The 18,913-nt window shown below is 32.7% G+C and overlaps 1 protein-coding gene across 1 annotated transcript in view; it reads right to left on the bottom strand.

Annotated features, from left to right (window-relative positions):
- LOC128183252 (uncharacterized) overlaps positions 1–18,913 on the bottom strand; it is a 181,761-nt gene that overhangs the window by 92,164 nt on the left and 70,684 nt on the right. Inside the window, exons 54-80 of the mRNA XM_052852197.1 lie at positions 18,413–18,576; positions 17,518–17,691; positions 15,613–15,880; positions 15,330–15,493; positions 14,082–14,246; positions 13,765–13,983; positions 13,451–13,493; positions 11,729–11,886; positions 11,213–11,401; positions 10,892–11,113; positions 10,702–10,744; positions 10,388–10,545; positions 10,004–10,177; positions 9,442–9,651; positions 9,280–9,322; positions 8,994–9,160; positions 8,715–8,891; positions 8,408–8,626; positions 8,152–8,194; positions 7,681–7,841; positions 7,369–7,542; positions 6,736–6,991; positions 6,375–6,544; positions 6,042–6,215; positions 1,982–2,231; positions 1,527–1,693; positions 1,249–1,422 (exon numbers count right to left, since the gene is read on the bottom strand). Of these exons, the coding sequence (XP_052708157.1) occupies positions 1,249–1,422; positions 1,527–1,693; positions 1,982–2,231; positions 6,042–6,215; positions 6,375–6,544; positions 6,736–6,991; positions 7,369–7,542; positions 7,681–7,841; positions 8,152–8,194; positions 8,408–8,626; positions 8,715–8,891; positions 8,994–9,160; positions 9,280–9,322; positions 9,442–9,651; positions 10,004–10,177; positions 10,388–10,545; positions 10,702–10,744; positions 10,892–11,113; positions 11,213–11,401; positions 11,729–11,886; positions 13,451–13,493; positions 13,765–13,983; positions 14,082–14,246; positions 15,330–15,493; positions 15,613–15,880; positions 17,518–17,691; positions 18,413–18,576 (4,526 nt within the window). The remainder of the gene's footprint in view (positions 1–1,248; positions 1,423–1,526; positions 1,694–1,981; positions 2,232–6,041; positions 6,216–6,374; positions 6,545–6,735; positions 6,992–7,368; positions 7,543–7,680; positions 7,842–8,151; positions 8,195–8,407; positions 8,627–8,714; positions 8,892–8,993; positions 9,161–9,279; positions 9,323–9,441; positions 9,652–10,003; positions 10,178–10,387; positions 10,546–10,701; positions 10,745–10,891; positions 11,114–11,212; positions 11,402–11,728; positions 11,887–13,450; positions 13,494–13,764; positions 13,984–14,081; positions 14,247–15,329; positions 15,494–15,612; positions 15,881–17,517; positions 17,692–18,412; positions 18,577–18,913) is intronic.

Genomic DNA, 18,913 nt, shown 5'->3' with positions numbered 1-18,913 from the left:
TTAACAAATATATATGGTAGTGGAGAAGAAGCTTTTCTAAGTTTTAATACATTTTTCACTATATGGCCATATTGGCCCCACCCTAGAGCCAGAACCCCTGACCCAGGGGCCATAAATTTCACAATTTTAGTAGAGGGCCTCATGGACATCATAAGTTTTTTCCTCAGATGTGTGGGAGTAGAGAAGAAGATTTTTGAAAATTTGGCTTTTTTTTTATTGCATATTTGCCCCACATGTGCGCGCTGGGGAAGGGGGGGGGGGAGTCAAGCCACGAATTTCACAATTTAGATTTCACTTTTCATATAGATGCCTCACTTCAATCAAAGTATCGAAGAACTGACGGGAGTTGATTTTATCGATGTTTATTTATTTAAAATTCAATGATATGTTATTTTGCATGACAAGTGCAGGTAGTTTCTAATCTGTATTTGAATTACGCACATTTTTATAATATGAATTTTCGGACTTTTTCGACACAAGAATGTTGATAAAACCCCATATGAATCATGTTAAGCAATATTTAAAGATATAATTAATTTAATTTAATCAAACTATGTATCAGTGATAGATATATTTCTGGAAAATTTAGGGATCCAAGCAATATTGAACTCTCGTTTCGTTCAACCAATTGCAAACGCTCGGATGTCGCCGTTAATCCGACAAGAAGAGAAACTCTCTGCCTGTCGGAGATTTACGGAGACAGCCGAGCGTCGAGTTGAACGAGACTATATTGAACTCTGGCGTAAGAATACATAAGACTACAAAAATATTTAAATTGTTCGTACCATTTAAAATCTGGCTATTTTCAAGGTATTTATAAATAAGTTTCCTTAAAAAAAACCCTTAAGCTTTAGCGTACATTATTTCGAATTTATCAATTATTTTCAACAACTAAGTCTTGTCAGCGGCGATGATTTGTGCTTTGGTCCAAACACTGTTTCACTTTCGGTTTGTCAGAGTAATTGCATAGAAGAGTTGTTTAAAATCAACTCCCAAAAATGGTAACAATTGGTCTTGTAGTTTTTAAGAAGAAGTTAAAAATGTAAAATTGTTAATGCACGACGGATGACGCACGACGAAGGACGAAAACGGATAGCAATAGGTCAACTGAGTTTACTCAGGTGACCTAAAAAGCTATACGGATGCATGGCAAATGTTAAAGTTAAACGTTCAAGGTATTGATTGAGATCGAGAAAAATTGGTGACAATCAACATTTTTTATCAAAGGTAATACACTGTGGTGTATACCCTCTATGTTCCAATTTCCATCTCCTGCATTGTACTGTGTTCTTTGACACATTGGGTCCAGCATGTAATTTGACAATTTCAGCTCTGATTTGAGCAAATCAATTGCCCACTGTTCCAGCACAGCATTATCTCCCAAATATCCAATCTCCGTCATCCAATTGCTTAATGAAAAATCTGCAACAGTTTAAATTAGAATCCTTAGAATATGCAGAATTTACTATAAAAATGTGAAGGACATTTTTCTTTATACATGCATAATATCATCATCAAACCCTTACCTGGAATAGCAAAACTTCCTTCAGTAAAGTTGCATAGAGGTTTAGGAAGCTTGAATTCTTCTAGAATTACTATTTCAAGCTCACATGCTTTTGATTTTGAATAACAGAGCCTTGCTTTAAGGTCAATGACAATTTCACCTCGTAGGTGCAAGTCGTCAATCATGTACCTAACGGTAAAAGTTAAACATTGTTATTGTTTTGGTAAAAAAGAATTAAGAACTTCAAGGAACCTGAGTGGTCAACAATATACTAATCAGATTTACTTTAATTTTTTTAAAGATTTCTTTAGCTATAAACTCTTACTACCTAAATAAAACATCTATAAGTTCTTACTTGGGAATTTCGGTGTTTTCCAATTATTTAAAAAAAATATGTATTGAAAACAAAAAGTGGCATTGACCAACCCGCCTTTTAATATCCAGTGCAATAAATTCAAAAACATCTCAATATCTTACTCCAATTGTAGAATTCCGAACAGTTGAGCAGTGCTTTTTGTTCCCATTGGATAGTCAAACAAAGATATCTCGAACTTCATTTTTTCCAGTGTAATAACCAGTGTTTCTTCACAAGAGTCAACAGTGACTGATATCTGGTAGGTCAATCCTGTGATGTCATCATCAAAACAACAGCTGATTCCTGTGCAGGAAGCGTTGATGTGACAGCTGATGCTGTTGCTGGTTAGTATAGGGGGTCGTGCTTTGCATGCTAAAAAAGAAAGCAATAGAAAAATTAACTATATTAACATTTAATTGCCAGAAAAGACAAGAGGCCCATGGGGCCACATTGCTCACCTGAGCAACAATGGGCGTTCAAAAGATATTGTGCCATATGGTCCCTCGGTAGAATAACAAAAAATAGATATTGTAAAGTATTCGAATTTTACACTTATTTTTGCATACACGTAATCTTTGACATTCTACCTTCATGAAATACTATTTTTTACCAGAATAAGAACATCCTACGCAGGATATAAAACTAAACATTTGGTAGGGGTACACTGTTAAGTTGTTAACTTCCAATTCCCTATATTTTCGTTCTGCCCCCCCCCCCCCCCACACTATGTAAAGCGATCCACATATATGAGAGCATATAGGTACATTTTTTCAGCAACTACTTACTAGTTATTGTATTTAAAAAAAATTATAATAGTTATTGTTTTTTATTTAAAAAATCCTACATGTATAGATGTGAAAAAGAAAATTGTACCTCAATGTGCTCAATTCCTCAAATTAAAAACATTTCAACATTTAATTTGTCTTCTCCATTATATTTAAATGACTGTTATTTACCTCGCGTACAAACCGGATAATTTTCCGCTGTGATATTTTCTTAGGAATAGCAATAATTACTTTATCCCCGCAACAGAAATGTGTCAGAACGATGGAAACTGTTTTAAAGATGCCGTTTTTATTTACTCGTGTCTGAAAAACTATCAAAATTGATGTAGATTTCACATTATTCATTGTATAAAGAGGGGGCCCCAGAGAGTAGGTATATACAGAATATCATTCTTTTATTTTGTTTGTACAAGTATTTAACATACTCTAATTCATTTAGAATGTCTAATGTTCAACCAAAATTTCAGCGTCAATCGTAGAATATAAGCAAGATACAGAGCTCACAGTTCGCCTAGGTTTGAGTCATATTTTATTCACATGAGTTTATTACATTCAGCTTAAGATTTTTAACTTGGTATTTCCTATTCAGCATTTAAAATGGAAAAAAAGAATGGCCTTAGATTTTCAATCCTTTTATTCACTCAAGACCAGTTCACTGGTATTTGAGGTTCAAAATCAGTTTATACAAATGTACTCAAACACAGTCAATGATCACATGTACAGTAGGAGTAATAATGACGAAAAAAGGTTAAGTTTACAATACAATAGGTTGTTAAAGTTGGTTTCTGGACGAACAGACTTTGAAAATTTTCTTTAAAAATATTGACAATTTTTTTACTTTTTAAATCTTTAGTTTTTAAGATCTGTGTACAAACACAGAATTGTGAGCAAATCTCTGTATCTTGCTTATAATTCGAAGCTGAACACTCAAATATAGTTAGTAAATAGAAATTGTAACAATTAAACACAAGAAACATGTACTACAACAAATAAAGAACATAATTTATTTTTTCGAAATGAATCATATATATATACATGTATATATATATACCTACATATTTCCGTCAGCGGTATCAAACTCTATTTAAACTGAATAAACTTGAGAAAATGCCGAGCATCTTAACAAAACCTATTGCATTAATCTACAATTACGCAAAAGATAATGCCGAATTACCGATAGAATGAATTGTATTTCAATACTTTTTTGACACATCAGATTTTGCTTAATTTGCGAAGGTAAACAGTTAACTGTTTAATTTACCAAAGTCTCTGTTTGATTTGATACGTAAAAATCACGAAATACAGACGATAGTTCCCAGGTTACAAAGCATAAATAATGAAAACGAAACAAAAATCAGAACATGCTAACACCAACGTCATGTGTGAAAACTGTCAACGCATTGAAATATTTAGCCTCAATTTACTTCACAAAATCGGCACCAATATATTTTGCATGTCTCAGAAATTTCCCTTCATACGCGAACTGTTGCACAACAAGCAAATTCATCATAGTCAGATCGACCCTTTTTCGTATAATGTCATGGCTGCTTTAAACAAAGAACCTCGTTTTAGAAGTATGGAATACGAGTCTTGGTAAAATGGGAATGCAAACCCAGGCCGTGGCAAGATAAAAGCCGGGGCAGATCGGCAATCGTCAATTCCAAATACGCATTATTTTGCAGCAATATTTACAGCGAATACAAATATCGCATAGCCCCCTAACTCCGTCACTACCCTAACTCCGTCACTTTCGGGAAACTCCTCGCCGTTTGAAATCAAGTATGATTATGACGTCATTTTTTACATGTCAAAAATCTTTAATCAAATGTCAACAATTTGCAACGGTTAAATTTAAGAATGTGTCAAAAAATAACAGAATTAAACCTTGTTCATTTTATGCACCATTAATTGTGTGAAATCAGCTAAAACTTTTTCACGGGTGCACTAAAATATTGATATTTCTTACATGCTGGCCCATTCGACCAAATACGGTGGTCAGCCATTTATAGAGAGGTCAAGATGAAACATTTCACATGTAATACATTTTTGATTAAGGTAATTAATACATTTTTTTCAGTCTGCAATAGCCTTTATGCACTACTCTTGATGATAACGTCAAATCGCTCATGCCGATATTTTTGCCTTATACAGGGTATAGATATCTCCGGTATATCGCTATTTAGAATATGCTACATTTCTAAAAATGTAATAAATAAATAATATAATAAGTAATATATTAATTAATGATATAAAATATTTGAAATATGTAAGGACATAAATCAAACGGCATCCATACATTCTGAAAAGGCCATTGTGATTGTTGTTACATGGACCCATTTTTTATTCTGGCGATCATTTCATTTCGATGAAATTAAATACAATTTAAATTGTATGCACCATTTTTACTTATTATAACTTGGCCTAGATACAAATGGAGTTTAAACTAAATTGTTAATGTGTCTTCATTCCCTGCCATATCAGAGAGCATGTGGGTGACGGAGTTAGGTTCATAAGATATAATAAGCACGCGTGATAAACGTCGTATTCAGAGAGCTTATTTGAATAAAAATAAAAATATTTTTGTTAATAATTTTATAAATTATATTGTTTCAGATTATATTTAGTGATATCAGATGAAAAAACCACAAAAAATAATTTACAGAGAAACGCGGGAGGTTTTCTGCTTATGGTGACGGAGTTTGGGTACTCGGGGATATACTGGTCCATCAAATATCCTGAAATTTTAATAAGATTGGCAGATTAATAACTGCCAATCTTTTGTTTTGCCCAGGCCAAGATTTGCCTACCCATTTTAACGGATGCCAAACCCGAAGCTATTAAACTGATTGAAACACGCCTTTCCTTTATTATTATTTTCGTAATAACTCAGATTTGAAACAGAATTATCCCTTAATTTTTGCAATTTATATTTTCCTTCACATAAGGATAATTTATGCTAAACTACGTTGAATTGGACTCAGTAGTTCTTGAGAAGAAGATTTTTTAAAATGCACCCCCCTTTTTCTACAGTTTCAAGGTTTTCTCCGCTTTGAATACAGATCGGACTTTTATATCTGCAATTTATATTCGCCCTCCCATAAGGATGCTTTGTGCCAAATTTGGTTGAAATTGGATAAGCGGTTTTAGAGAAGAAGTTCAAAATGTGAAAAGTTTACAGACGGACAGACAGACGGACGACGGACAAAATGTGATCAGAATAGCTCACTTGAGCTTTCAGCTCAGGTGAGCTTAAAACGAGAAAGCAACCTGTGTGTGGTCTTTTTATTGTAGTTCACATATTATCATACACATTAAACTTAGAAGCTGGGATATAAAAATATATTTTTTGTGAAGGTAAAAACTTCATCTGCACACATATACTTAAGTTGTTGCATACCTGTTGGTATATTCCATCCAGCCTGTGTCTGTGGGAAGTATGGTACAGAGTTCCTAGAACAGCCGACTTCTACATACTCCTCCACTCCAAGCTCTCTCAGTAACAACTTAGTCTGTTCATGTGTCAACAGGGAGCCAAATCCAAGTGTGGTCTTCCATGAGGAGAGGTCAAAACCTTGTCAAATAGCCAAGAAAATAATAATAATTATGCAAGTACATGTATATATTTTAAGTATATATTTTAAGGTTAACTAATATATGAAGATATAAATTTAATTGCCTTTATATCTCACATCTAGAAAATTCCAAGTTTATCAGTACATGCACAACTCACTGGGGTTTAAATAGGGCATTTCCATGCTGCAAAGCTGTTTAGGTAATATTGTGTTGTGGAAAATCACAATGGAATAAACACAATCAGAGAGATCAGATGTCTCCATACAAACACTCAAGTTCATGTTTAACAGGTATTTCCTGTCCATTACCAGATTCTGGAGGCTGAAGCTGTTAAAAGACACAAATATACACATGCCGATGAAATAAAAATATACATCACAGGACTGATAAATACAATAATAAATTATTATGTAAATTTCTCATTTTCAACAGTTTTGTTACAAATGGTCAGATGGAGCGGTATTCAAACTAACTGTTTTCTGCAGGGATTGAGTAAAAGAATCAAATGTATTACTCACTCAATGCGGAGGGCTCCTTGCAGTGTAAAATGGTCAGTTGTTCCAAAGTCATAGTCAAACAGAGTGATGTTGTATTGCATTCTCTCAATGTTTAGACTCATGATGGCTTCACAAGGATCCATGAGAACTTGGACATTAATGGAGCGACCCCCGAGGAAGGCTACCTCAGCACAGCAGTCAATGCTGGTACAGCTGTCTGGGATGTGACAGGACACTGAACTGGGTAGAGGTGGCAGGATAGGGGTGCTTGGACAGTCTACAATACATAATAATTATATAGGAATATAATTAAAAGGGCTTTGACATACTCATTACACTTTCAATGATAAACTTTTAGTGCTGTAGTTCTGGGAGAGTCTACAATATAATTTTATGGCCTAATATTTTTTTAAGCTTTCACATAATCATACCACTTTCATTGATTTACTTTTAAGCTTGGGCAGTCTATGACATAGTTCTGGCATTATATCTTGTATGCTTTCACACAGCCATTATAATAATTTCATTTTTGTATGGTACTTTAGTATTCCTTATTTTTGCATCACCATTTCTCAAAAGATATTTATAAAAGAACTTTACTACCTTTTTGTTTATAAGATTTATTTCTTAAAGAAAGAATTCCTTAACTCTTACCATTTTTCCATCCATTGCTGCTTGTTTGATAGCTTGCCGAAGTTCTTGAACATTGTGGATCTTTCAAGAACTCTGAAACTCCCAGAGAAGATAAAAGCGAGGAGGCATCCGAAGAAGAGAGAGCAGTCTTTATGTCTAGTCCTTTGTCCGACAGCCATGATTCAAGGGAAAATTCTACTCAAAGAAATTAAACCAACCTTCAGTTTATATCTGTATGATATTAACATTGTATTTTCAAGATGAATTGAAACGTGGTAATATGGTCATTCATAGTTTTAATTTTCAATATCATTTGATAGTTGTGACACTAACCTGATAGGAAGCCAGTTCCCCATTCACACAGTGTTTTAGGCAGTTTGAAGTCTTGAATCAATGCAATTGTGTCCAAAGCACAAGGACCAATACCATAACAAACCTTTAAGCTGGCTGAGATTTTGTAATGCTTTTCATGTGGTATGTCATCAATTCTAAATCTATTCAAAAATCAACATAAATTTAACAACATAATTATCACTTTGTAATTGATACTTGCAGCAAAATTTGTAATAAAGTCAAACAAATACACATCTTTAACACATTTGGCTGTGTGCTCTATTTAGCATTTTTTGCGGAATGCGGCTTCTGCTAAATCAAGTTCATCGCTAATGCATGCATGTATAAGAATAGGCATATTTAAAAATACGCTAATTCAAATCCACGCCAACTTGTTCAAAAACTATTCTCCGCCAAATATCAAACACACCAAATATAATACATTTACAGTAGTTGATTCTATTCACTTACTCAAACTGCAAAACACTCATCAGGTATCTCTTTTCTGTAATACCTACAAAGATATAATAACTTATTGTACAATCTTCATTTACATTCAAAACTAGAAAACTTTGAGGAATTCAGAAAACTTTTGAACTGTGAATGTCAAGGAGAGGAATGATAAATCAACAGGCAACACCTCCTACGGTATTTTTCTTGCAAATAAAATGTCTAACAAACTAAAATTTCAATGATTCATTTTTAGCTTACATGAAATTTATCTTACCAAAGTTGTAACCATTTAGGGCAAATTCAATTTTAAGCTTCTCTACTTCAAATGTCAGGATGTGGTTGCAATCATCCAGCTGAACTCCCACTGTAAAATGGTGCCTTAGAACAGAGTTCTCTGCCACACAACAGGTCACACCTGTACAGTAGTCAGGTATGGAGCACCTGACTGAGGAGGGTAGTGCAGGTAAGCTAGTATCCAGGTTTTTATTACAGTCTTGAACAGAAAAAAAAATAATGAAGATGTTGGACATTAATTTTATTGATCAATTTTTAATATTAGTTTATTTCATTTCTCAACGCACCATTTTTCCATCCGTGACTGTTAGCTGGACTGTATGTACTTGAGGTAAAGGAACATGGTTCTTTGTTCAGATAAGACCTAATACCCAGGAGATCTAAAAGGTTGTCTCTGTTGAGCTGTGAGAGAATCGATCCATGTGTCAGTGAAAGATCCTGGTACCATTGTGACAAACTGAAGTCTGGTAAAAGTAAAAGGGAAATAAAATGGTAAGATACAACACTTAACTTTCCATTTCTTCTATGAGAAGGAACCTCAAAATTTTATATATAAGGTTTCATACTAGCAGTTGAAAATCCTTCTGTCCAGTCACATATCTTCTTGGGCACCAGAGTGTTTTTGAAGATAGCTAGATCAACAAGACAATTATCGCCTGATGCCTCAAAACAGGCTTTCAAGGTTGCAGACACTCGGAACTGTCTCTCTGTTTTTAAGTCTTCTACCTTATAACTGCAATTTAATATTATAAAACTTGTCGTGCAGTTCTCTAACATGCGACTTAAAAAAAAGAAATTTATTAGTATTGATGAAATGTATACATGTAACAAATATTATATAAGTATACTTACTCTAGCCGAATCACACTATTCAAGTAAAATTTGTCTTCTCTCCCTGCAAGAAAAAAAAAATGGATTTATGAAAGTGATATACAAAAAATAAGCATTGGGATCAATTTAATTTTTTTTTTATATGCAGCAGTAATTCAAGGAAATGATTGCTAATCCATGTACCAAAGGGGAAATCATCGAAGGAGATGTTGAAGGACAGTTTTTCAATTCCAACATGGATCCAGTGATTACATGCATCTATTGTGATGTAGCTTTCAAAAGACCTCTGTAGGAAGTCAATGTCCATACAACAGCTGACAGCAGTGCAAGTGTCCTTGATCAAGCATGTAACGGAGTCTGGGATTGGGCTGGTCAACACATCCATCTGACAGTCTATAAAAAACATAGCTCAGATCTTAAACAACAAGCAATTACTAAAATTAACATGAGAAAAAGGTAAATGTTTAAAATAAAACCACCAAGGCAAGACTGAAGGTAAATATGGTAATATTAAGAGTGATAAGATATAATGATGCATCGTAAAAGCATTTATAAAAATTCATTGCATTATCAATCAATACTTGTCTACTTAAACATGCAAATTAAAAATCAAAAGGCAATTGATTTTATCTTCAATTTATTCCTATTTATGCATTCATCTATAAAAAAAAGATAGTAACAGTTATACAGTAAATGTAATGACTAAATACCAAAAATAGTCAAGATGGTGTGAATAATGGAGTACCTGATTTCCAACCGTTAACATGTGGACTGTACACAGGGCCTGATCTCTGACATTGTGGGTCCTGGGCGTATTTAGAGATGCCCAGCTCTTCCAGCAGTTTAGCTGCACTAAGCTTTGACAATGTGGAGTTGATATTTGCTCCTATGTCCTTGTACCAGTTTTTCAATGAGAAATCTAATTTCAAAAAATGGGTAACAGATCAGAACTTTTCTGTTGATATAGACCAACAAACACACACATAACAACAATAGAATTGATTAATTAGATAGATAAATAGATTGATAGATAGATTATGCTTACAAAACAGGAATATTTACTCTTATCATTTAATTGAATAAATGCAATATGTATAATTTTACTCATTTTAATATAAGAACAGTTTACCTTGAATAGTATAAGAAAAATCCCAGCTACATCCTGACTTAGGAATCCTCCTCTTGTCCAATAACATTACATCATATAAACAGGAGTTCTCCTCAAGACAGATCTTAACTCTTAGAGTTACTTCCAGAGAAGTTTTATTTACATCATCAATCTGGTATCTTTTGAAATTAAAAGAAAGAAATTTAAAACATCTTTTTACTGAGCTTACCATTTTAAACCTTAAATCAACTGAAGTATTTTTACAATATTGCTAAATCATCAAATAATATCAAAATGAATATACTGTTTTTACAATCGCATAATAAATGTCTTACACAATTTGCACAAAATCCGCTAGTCTGAAATAATCTTGGGTTCCTGTAAAGAAAGACATTACAATTAAAAAGGTGATCTTGTACATTTTATAAACGTTTTTTCCAAATCTACAATACACATGAAACAATTTGCATACTTTTTCGCACAAAGATAAAGTTTGGTAGGATTGATATGTAAATAAAACCACACCGTATTTGTATGCCAGTAATGTTGTTTCAAAGGTCAGGTTTTCTATTCCCAATTTCAGAGTTTGTAGACAGAGGTCCAGATCCATGAAGAAGTGGATGGTTTGTTGTAGGGGACTCTGTAGATCTAGGCAGCACTCTATTGCTGTACAGTGGTCTTTTATGTGACAACTCAGAGGTAGGTCAGTTGCAATTTCAGTCATCTTATCTATAGATTCTTGGCAGTCTACAGAACGTATTGTAAAATTAGTTTAGTCCACTAAATCAACTTCAATAATGTTTCAAATGTTTTATTTTGCACCATGACACATGGGGTATAGATTACCTATTTTCCATCCAAGCTGTCCAGAGGTCTCAGGCTTGTAATCAGAAGACATCCTGCTGCACTGTTGGTCCTTAGGCAGCAGGAAATTAGTGATTCCTAGAGCTTCCTTCAAAAGGGAAAGATGGGTGGCTGTTAAGAAACTTCCAACAGGAACCGACACTTTTTTGTACCAATCACTGAGTGAAAAACCTGGAAACACATATCTTTAGCTAAATTTAACATTTTTTTTAACAACTAAAAAATATAGTATATAGAAGTAACCTATGCTTTCTACTCCATACGTTTAAAACATCAATGTATGTTTACTACGAAAGGAATTACAGTTTTTAGTGAATTTTTAGAAATGCTAATACATGTATAATATGGCAATACTCTACTGATATGACAGTCATGACATGAGATAAGTTGATTTTAAAAATAATGTTTTTTTTTCTCATTCACCCTATCGAAAGGATTTTGGAACGAACTGTCACATAGCAATATAGTAGTAAACTTGTGAATGTACCATGAACTTACGAGAAAAGTCAAGAGACCAATCACATCCAAGTTTAGGAAGATACAAGTCTTTTGTGATTTCTTTGGAAATCATACAGGGCTTGTCCTTTTCCAAACAGATTTCAACTTTGATGTCAACCATATATCTATCTGCTCCCATAAGATCTTCTATAGTGTATCTATAATTGGATGAAATAATTTCTGGAGGCAACATCACTAATTTCAGTGACTATTCGATTGTGATCAACTAGTTAATTTTATTACATGTATATGACAGGTAACTTACATATGGATATCTTTTTTGTTTCTTTAGTTTAATTAGAAAGGGATCGGCGCTTCTCTATACATAAGCTTTTATGCCTTATTTTTTAAGGATAGCATTTGTTGATTTAAGTTCATGGCGCAAAACACTTTTAAAAATGGTTAGTAATGTATTCACATCATTTCCATATAAAAAATATTCCAGCATACCACAGTAATACGAAAGAAAGTTTTATTAGATACTTTGTTTTCCTGCTGTAGGTTTTCAGGAGAAAAAGATAATCATGAAATTAAAAGAAAAATTGATTACTACGTACATTTTACTTGACTTTTTAATCCAAGTATATTTGAGGTAACGTATTTTGTTGGTCAGGTATCACATATAGAAAATAAAATCAGGAAGATTGAAAAATAAACTGGTGTTAATTAAGTTTGGTCGAAATATTTAGTCGTCGCGGACCTGTTCATCTCAGGTGAATCGCAGAATAAATCATCGTGAATAGAAAAAGTATATTTGTAAAAAAAATGTCTTGTAAAATTGGAGCCAAATTTTACAAGAATTCAACATTTAAAACCCTCTCTGAAAATTAGAATATAAAACCTTCAACTTTTACTTCGTAAATCTTATTGTTACACGTAGGACGTAGTTGACTACCGTCATTTAAAGCAATATGAGCTGTATTTTTTTAGAATTTTATTTTGCTGCAAAAACCTGCTAGTATACAAAGTCTGCCTGTAACTTAAACTTTTATGATAAATAAGGTTTGAAAAAATCAATAATTTTTGTCAGGAGAAAGATTTCACTTAGAAGGAATATATAGCAGATCAATTTTTGTACAGGACGACAATAATTCAATTTTGCTGCAATTAAGGCTTCTTAATGGCTTTTCCCAAAAAACAGAGCTAACAGAAATTTTAAAACTATGATATTTTTTTGTCATTTTAGTAGAAAATAACATTTTCTTCAAAAAAATTTTCAACATGAAAATTACAGCTCATAGTGCTTTAATGCACAAAGGTATTGATATCAAATTATTATCATTTAGGAGCTGGATGGTCAGTAAACTAACCATCAGATCTACTTAAAATTAAAACTTAAGACATGATTTAATTAGCTGTGAACTATTGTTTAGTAAAGAACCCATCCATTTATTTTACTTGCTAAATTAAGGTATTTATTTTACTTGCTAAATTAAGGTATTTCCTAATATATATATATATACATGCGTTTATGATTTTCAAAATTAAATGAGTAACAATTTTGCATTTATGTCTTACTGTGCAACATGGATAACTGACGTTGCATTTATGTTATGTTCTGATACGCATTTGTCAGGTCAAGAAACTATGACTAAGATACATATAATTGTTACAAACACTATAAAACGGTTTATCTTTTCAATGTAGCTGGCAGTAGAGCAAATTCAGAAATGGACAATTATAACCTTAGTCAGTTTATTATAACTGGTATGCATTACTTACTCAATCTTTATGAATTCTTGTAACCAAAATCTTTCCTTCTTTCCTGAAAAATAGATATATTTATATATAAACTATACATTGTCAGTTGTCAAAAAAAAAATTAAAGACAAATTAAATCTTTAAGATTGTTGTATTTGCTATGTGTAAAAAGATACACTTACTACATGTATCACAAAATTCAAAGATTTGTTAATAGAACAAGGCTTTCTAATTACTTAGTTACTTTACAAGCAATGCCATCATCCTTTGTGAAAATCTTGACAGGGCTATCTTGATTTTTGTATAATAATTGCAGTACAAATGTATTGTCTCACCAAATGTGTATGTAAGAAGATTGACTTTGGTTCTGTATTGCTCTATGCCAACAACCAACGTTTTGTTACATGGATCAAGGTCAATGTAAACTTCAAAGTTCCTTCCTATTTGTTTCACTTGTAGACAGCAGTGGATCTCTGTACACTTAGAACTTATGGAACATGTCAAAGGTAATCCAGCTAGACTTAGTTTCTTGTACAGCTCTGATTTGGGGCATTCTGAACACAAAAGGAATAATTATTTAATATGTAAATTAATATAAAAGCAGCAATTTTGCAGGTATTTTTGTACATCAAAAATGTCTCCAATCTCCTACCATCAATCCATCCATTAGTACTGGTGGTTCCATTAGCTAGACTACACTGTGGCCAAGACAAGAAGCCGGCTATACCTAGGTGCTCCATCAGCTGATCGGTCAGGGTTGGAAGAAGTGTGTCCATTGAGATGTCAAGGGAAGCCTTCCACTCCTCCAAGGAAAAGTCTAAAGGTTTAGAAAACGAGCTATGAAAAATGTCAATTTCACAATGACTTTTTCTAAATCAGAATAAATTGTCATTAGTAATATAATTAAATTTGTGTGTAAAGAAAATTGTATTTAGAATACCAGGGTACTATAGTCTTTCATGATTGTACTTTCAGATGTTACGCATATTATCTATACTATTATATTAAAATAATAGACTCGAATTTTGGGGCTTTAATACCGAGAAATCGGAAGAGTACTTATTTTGTTTTATATATTTTAAACATCATTGGTACTTGAAGCTTCGGCAATTAATAATCAACGAAAATTCCTTTTAAAAGTCCGGAAATTATCTGGATTTTTTTGGATTTTACAATCTTGCACATGTGCATTACATTCACGATAAATCACGGGAGGCTCTTTAGTTTCCACAATATCACACTTGCCTGGATAAACTCAGAAACGATTTTTCAAAAAAGTGTAAATTTTCATTGAAAATTTGTCTTAAAATTGTTTCTGTTCATCAAAGGAATACGGGAGACTCTTATCTCTAACTCTAACTCAGTGCATTTACTATGAAATATCCCGAGAGTTCCGAATGTCAAAATGGTGTGTAAATCTAAAACGAGTAAAAAACGTTGGTTAAAAAGTGTTGGATTCTTCATTAATATGAATTACATTTTTAGATGAAAATTTGACTGTTATTTTCAATTCAGCCTCATTAATTATTTCCAAAATCGTTTCGGAGCAATTCTGCATTTTTCTGCTACGTTTTGGGTATATTGGAGGCATTTTAACTGTGGTGAAATCCTGTCCCGAGACACAATAAGATTATTCTAACTAAGCAGAGTGTAGTGAAATTAATAGCATTATTTTTGTCTTAAAGCTTGGTTACGTAAATATGAACAATACGGTGTGTCGATGTATCTATTTTTTTTGTAAATGTCCGATATCATTTGCGATAAGTCAACCCGTGCACGCACGGGTCAAAGTATAGTTTCAATTTATTAAATTTTACTCAATTTGATTAAATTCTAAAAGCTTGTCCAGGATAAACATAATTGTATATCACCATAAATACATAATGAAATCCTCACATACTTTGTATTTCAGCAGCTGACGCAAATTCACAAACACTCTTAGGTAGGCGCTTCTCATCAAAGATGACTTTATCCATGACACAAGAGGAGTGTAAATCGAAACAAACACTGAATCTGAGGTTTAAAACATACTGGTTCTCAGCTGATAAATCCCAAATCTGGAACCTGATCATCCACCGAAAAGGTATATATTTAACCTAGCATCATTTTTCATGAAATTCTGCTGTTTAAAAATACTGATAAGCATAGACAAATTATTTTTCAAGCAGTATAGTAATTCTTACTTGATGCGTACAACGTTGACCAGTCTGACATCTTTTTCAATTCCAAACTCAAAGTCTTGCATGTATATCTCAAACTGGAATTTGTCAATACCAAACTTGATTTTGAAGTTACACGGGTCTATATCAAGGTAAGCATGGAAGTTATGGTGGATGGGATCAGCTCTGATGCAACAGTCAATGCCAGTACAGGACTCTGTGATCTGACACACCATGTTACTAGGGAGGAATGGAAGGGAAGAGTCTGACTGAAAGAGGTCTTTGGAACACACTGTTAATAAATTAAAATGTATACAATAAAACAGTTTGACTTTGGAAACTAATGTTATCAATGATTTATGTCTTTAACATTAAAAGCGGTTAGTCTACTCGCGAGTGTTTATACTTTCTGCTAAAAGATAACACCTCCTATTCAGTAATGTAAAGTATGTGACCCAATGCTTAAGCGTGTGAAAAAACTGCGACGAAAAATTGTTATGAAAATATGCAGGAAAAGACAGGGGGTTGGCATCAGATTCTAACAAAAATAAACCCCACCATAAAGTAAGCTTAAATGTAGTAAAGTTCAAGCCTCTGCGAACATAAGTCCCTAAATAACTGCGTCACACACAGACACACAGACACACCGACGAACACACAAGGATGAAACAGTATATTCCCTCTCGTTCGGAAATGGGTTATGACAATACGAAAAATACGAAAGGCTATTATTTCTTAACGGTCACCACATAATAAAGCACACCAATGATCATTTAATGCAACCCAAACTGGTTGAGAACTATTTTCAAACTGAAAAACAAGGTTTATCTAGTTGTGAAGGATAACGAAAATAAATAGCTCTGAGATTTTTTGTTTTTGATTTTATTTATTGACCAGAAGATGGAGAGTAATGACCTACATGGTTAATTATGAAATTAGATATGACCTCCTTGTCAGGCAATCTAAAGTAGGCGCATATTTATTTATTAAGTCAGATGTATAGGGCAAAACTTTTAAAAAATGAGAAAAAAAACATTTGATAGCAGCAGAGGACGATAAACAAAATCCATAAATAGATATATGAAAATATTGTCATATATTTGTGTTTGGCACTCTAAAATAGTCTAAAAAATGCTTAAACACAACAAAACTTATGATTGTATTGCAATTTTAAGATATTTATGCAAAAAGGCAGCTTAAAATCTGCGCACAATTCAAGTTATTGAACAAGTAAGGAAAACAAATGTTGGTTTATAAAATGTTAAAAGGTTTTAAATGAAATACTTCTAAAAATAAAACTCTATTGACTTATAACTATCTAACAATACAAGTCACAAATAATTTCCCAGTAAGTTCACCTATCCCTATCCCAAGGGACATGAGTTTCACAAATTGATAGATATTCTTGCTTATCCTTAACATATACTTTTAGTATGCCTATGAAATCCAAAATTGACGAGATTATTGTTTTCACTAGTGCATAGTCACTTCATACATGTAACCACTAGAGACTATCCTCCAATCCCCCACACACCCTAACTAATAGACCAAAGGTAAAGAATTTAATATTTCAGGTAAGAACTCTTTCCTCCTCCTTACGATTCACAAAGTTAGATGCCCATAGATAGGCAAGATCATCTTTAACAAATAAATGCATATCAACTACAAGTGAATAATATTTGATCTTAAGTTTTGAAATTGTGCATCCTACAATGTATTTAAATTTCCTCTTAGATGTCAAATAGTGAAAAAAAACTTTTAAATTACGGTATATTGGGTATATGCCAATTCAACCCCTGGATTTAACAAACAAACATATAAAAAATTAAAGAAATAGAAACAGGTCCCCTAAGTGTCCCTTGGATTATCTGAACAAAACTACAAATGTATTTTTCATTATATATTAGAATACTATGAAGCAGGACCAACCCTTTTTAATGCCGTTGACATTGGGGGTGTAACCAGGAGCCGTCATTGAACAAGGTGGATCATCTAAGAATGTAGGAAGACCCAGGGCCTCTTTTAGTTTGTCTAGAGCAAGGCCCTTTATCTGATCATAGGTAGAAATTGCGCTGTCTCTCATAAACTGTTCAAGGGAAAAATCTGAAAAACACGACATTATCTTATTACTTAACTAATAACTAATCTTATAAAGCAACATTCTGTAATAATTTATTCAATGAAAGATGTTCTTATTATAAATATAGAATAATCATTTTGTAGCTTTTACATCCGTAATTCCTTTTCAAAAACGATTATTTGTTAGTTCTATAAAATTATTTTTGCTCAATGAAATAACATAAAGAACAAAACAGGACTAATGCTGTTAGTCGTTTAAACATCTGGGGTTTTTTTTTCATTGTAAAAATTAATGACATAACTTATTGGAGTTGAGTAATAGAGAAATACAAAACATTCACAATGCTAATTTATATTTTTGTGTTAACAAGTTATCATTTTTGGTTTCATTTGAACTAAGAAACATATTGGTAAAAGAAAAAATACTCAAAATTAGACCTTCTTTATTGTTCAATACATACTTTAAATATTTTTGACTGATTTTCATATTATTAATTGCATTTGTTACCTATGGCATGAAACGTTTATGTAGGTGTACGTTTCAGTTGAGTTATTATGAATATTCTCGTTAAACCAAAAACTTGTACTCAACGCTTCGATGCATATAGTATGAGCAAATAGTTTCACAAAAGTTATCATGATCATATTATTTAAAAATAGAAAGCAACATGCATTTGTAAAACAAATATAATAATGTTTGTCATGAATTTCTAAACACAGTCAAAAAACAAATATATGTAGATACTTGGATTCAGGAATGACGTTCCCCACACACAGGTCTGTTTAGAGAGCTTGGCCTGATCTAGGACATTTGTGTTGATCAAGCAGTCCCCTCCATCTTCAAAGCACACAGCGAGATCCATCGTCACTACATATACTCCCTCTCCCTTGTGATCCCATATAGTGTACCTGTTTAATGAGAAACAAGATATGTTTTTTCTTGTAAAGCTAGAAAAGAAACATTTTTGCAATAATGTTTTGATAAATGCATGATAGATTATTTCATGTTCTAAATCAATTTATTGTGCGTTACAAAACAGAATAAGATATAAATATCTGCTGTTCTAAATCCAATAAATCAAGCGCTACTTTGCTTCCAAACATTTTTAGATAAAGCATATTGACAGAGTATATCTTTAAAAAAAACTATATATCAATCATTTGCATTATCTGAAGAAATAATGATTCATTTTGTTATGTTTATCGGAATATAAGTACGGATTGGTCACGTGATCAAATCCTATGA

The sequence above is a fragment of the Crassostrea angulata genome, chromosome 5, assembly GCF_025612915.1.
Source record: "Crassostrea angulata isolate pt1a10 chromosome 5, ASM2561291v2, whole genome shotgun sequence".
Lineage (NCBI taxonomy): Eukaryota > Metazoa > Mollusca > Bivalvia > Ostreida > Ostreidae > Magallana > Magallana angulata.
The sequence above is the reverse complement of the archived record's forward strand: the minus strand, read 5'-3'. Positions and strand labels throughout refer to the sequence as shown.